This window comes from Anneissia japonica, unplaced genomic scaffold (genome assembly GCF_011630105.1).
Source record: "Anneissia japonica isolate Jap-2015-1 unplaced genomic scaffold, ASM1163010v1 scaffold8878_len57093_cov105, whole genome shotgun sequence".
NCBI lineage: Eukaryota > Metazoa > Echinodermata > Crinoidea > Comatulida > Comatulidae > Anneissia > Anneissia japonica.
In genome coordinates, this window is record NW_022748415.1 from 27,145 (window position 1) to 29,595 (window position 2,451).

At 30.9% G+C, this 2,451-nt stretch overlaps 1 protein-coding gene across 1 annotated transcript in view; it reads right to left on the bottom strand.

Annotated features, from left to right (window-relative positions):
- Nucleotides 1-159: 159 nt before the first annotated feature.
- The window catches only part of LOC117120894 (gamma-butyrobetaine dioxygenase-like), a 22,596-nt gene continuing 20,304 nt past the window's right edge, over nt 160-2,451 (bottom strand). The window contains exons 4-5 of the mRNA XM_033265991.1: nt 1,514-1,707; nt 160-319 (exon numbers count right to left, since the gene is read on the bottom strand). Coding sequence (XP_033121882.1) covers nt 160-319; nt 1,514-1,707 — 354 coding nt within the window. The remainder of the gene's footprint in view (nt 320-1,513; nt 1,708-2,451) is intronic.

Consider the following 2,451-nt stretch of genomic DNA (forward strand, 5'->3'; position numbering starts at 1 on the left):
TGGGGGGGGGCAGAAGTTTTTTTTTTAGAGGGGGGGGGGATGCACCCCGTGTACCCCTAGATATTCCACTGCCAATTTATATTTATTTGTATGATAATTATATTGCCCAGACCTGAAGTCATCTTCATTTCGATCAAATTCTTTGGATGGCTTAGTAGCTCATGAAATTTTTTCAGAATTCTTTGGATGGCTTAGTAGCTCATGAAATTTTTTCAGAGCTTTGTAGAATGCTTTCACTTTATCAGCTGGCAGCGGTAATTCCGGGTCACGGGTATGGTTGCTGAAACGAACAGTCACAATCTGGTTGTCATCATCTACGCTGTAAAAAATTTTGAGACATAAATAATTTTTGGATGTAGTTTGAAGCCCTATCAACAGAGTCAAATTTTAATTGACAAATTAATTGACAAAAACATGCGACATGCCTAAATATGAAGTGATTTTATCATGACCAAGGGCACACATGATACATGATAGTTCAAATCTTACCTGAAGAGTCATCTATTGAATATTTAAATACTCAACAACTTTTACCTTTTATCTGTTTTGTAAAGCGCTGTGATATCTTTGATAAAAGTGCTCTATAAATAACTGCATTATTATTATTATTATTATTATTTTTTTTTTTTTTTTTGTCAAAGGAAATTTTATAGTGTGGACAAAGCTCAACAAAGCTTCCACTTTTTGCGTCTGATCAGTCACATGATCTGCATGCGGTACAACGCTTTGTTATTGTTTTGAACGCTTGTGTTAATACCGAAAGGTCCACTGATTAATCTCAGATAAGAAAGTATAATACATACTCCAAGTATTGAAATACACGCCATCGTGTTGGGATTCAATATTTCGACATTAATTATGTCATCATCAGTAATGAAAAAATTATCCATAATAGCAAGCTTATATGCACTAGTACCAAAAGTGTTTAACCAATCAAAACATTACCTCTAGTAGGTGACATAGCAGTGATTTAAACAAAAGATCAAAAGCATATTAATAATCAAAATATTAAACCTAATTTATTACTTACATTACAGACGACATTATCATTTTCAAGTATACCCTGTAATCCTAAAACATATTGGAATGCCTCACAGTTTTTAACATGATCAAATATAACACTATCAGATCGTGAAGAATGTTCTTTAAGTCTAGTTACTAAGCACCTATCTGTCTTACCAATATAATCACTATTGCAGCCTGGACATTTAAAATGATAGACAACAGAACTTCTGTACTCCTTAGGGGTTTGATCCTTAGTAGATATAAAATGAGAAATATTTTTATACTGCCATAAAGTTATGAATTTTACCTCTTTAATTAAGTGTTTCTTTACCTTATTTAAACATCTACGTAAAATGAACTCACCTGGTTTTCTTAGATAAGGCAATCTAACCCAAATCTTAATCAAGCTATTATCAGTAGGCCTATGTATACATTTAGGTTCATAATCATAACATAATCATTTAATAATGTAACATAGTGTGTGTATTTAGCCCACAAAACTACAAACCTAATAACTGGACAGAAACTTCGATAGAAAGATGGATTTTCAGAAACTAGGTACGTTGACATAACATTCGTAGTGGTCAGAATGTGAAAGGCTTCTGGGTCTTGTTCTCGTAATTGGCTAGCTGCATTAAAGCCATCGACAAACTCATTGCTTCCACCACCACCTGCTTGCCTCACCATGTGCAACATAACGATCTGTAAAAAAATAGTGGAACTAATACATTAATAATTCCTTGTTTTAAACCTCCCTTACTTGGGTCAGCTTCACTGCCTTGGTGGTGCACAGAAGCGGAACCAAAAGTGGGAATTAGTAAATTAGTCAAGCATACTGCCATGTAGAGTATCTTTGTATATACAGTACCGTAAAACCTCGAACTGAAGCCCAATGGGCTTAATCTCGAGATGAAGCCCATCTCAAATTGAAGCCAACACGTTTGCGTGTATTTCGATACTTAAGAGTTTGCATTTTACTTATTTGTATTATGTTAATGAAATTAACAAGTAATTTGATTTCAACTTTTTTTTTCTTTTTGACTTTTAATTGTACTGTATATATTTCTCCGTTTGCTTTAATAATTTTTACTTTTGTTTTACTTTGTATAATTTATATTTAAGTCAAAACAGTCCTGTGAAAAAAAAAGTTTCTCCGTATGTAAATAAAGTTGTTGTTGTTGTTGTTGTTATAATATATTTAGTTATATGTATTTATATATGTATATATATGCATTTATATCTGTAAATATGTGTACATATATATATATGTGTGTATATACACATATATATGAATATATATGTATGTATGTATATATGCATATATATGTATGTATATATATATATGTATATATACGCATATATATATATATGTATATATATATATATATATATGTGTGTGTATATATATATATATATATATATATATATATATATATATATATATAT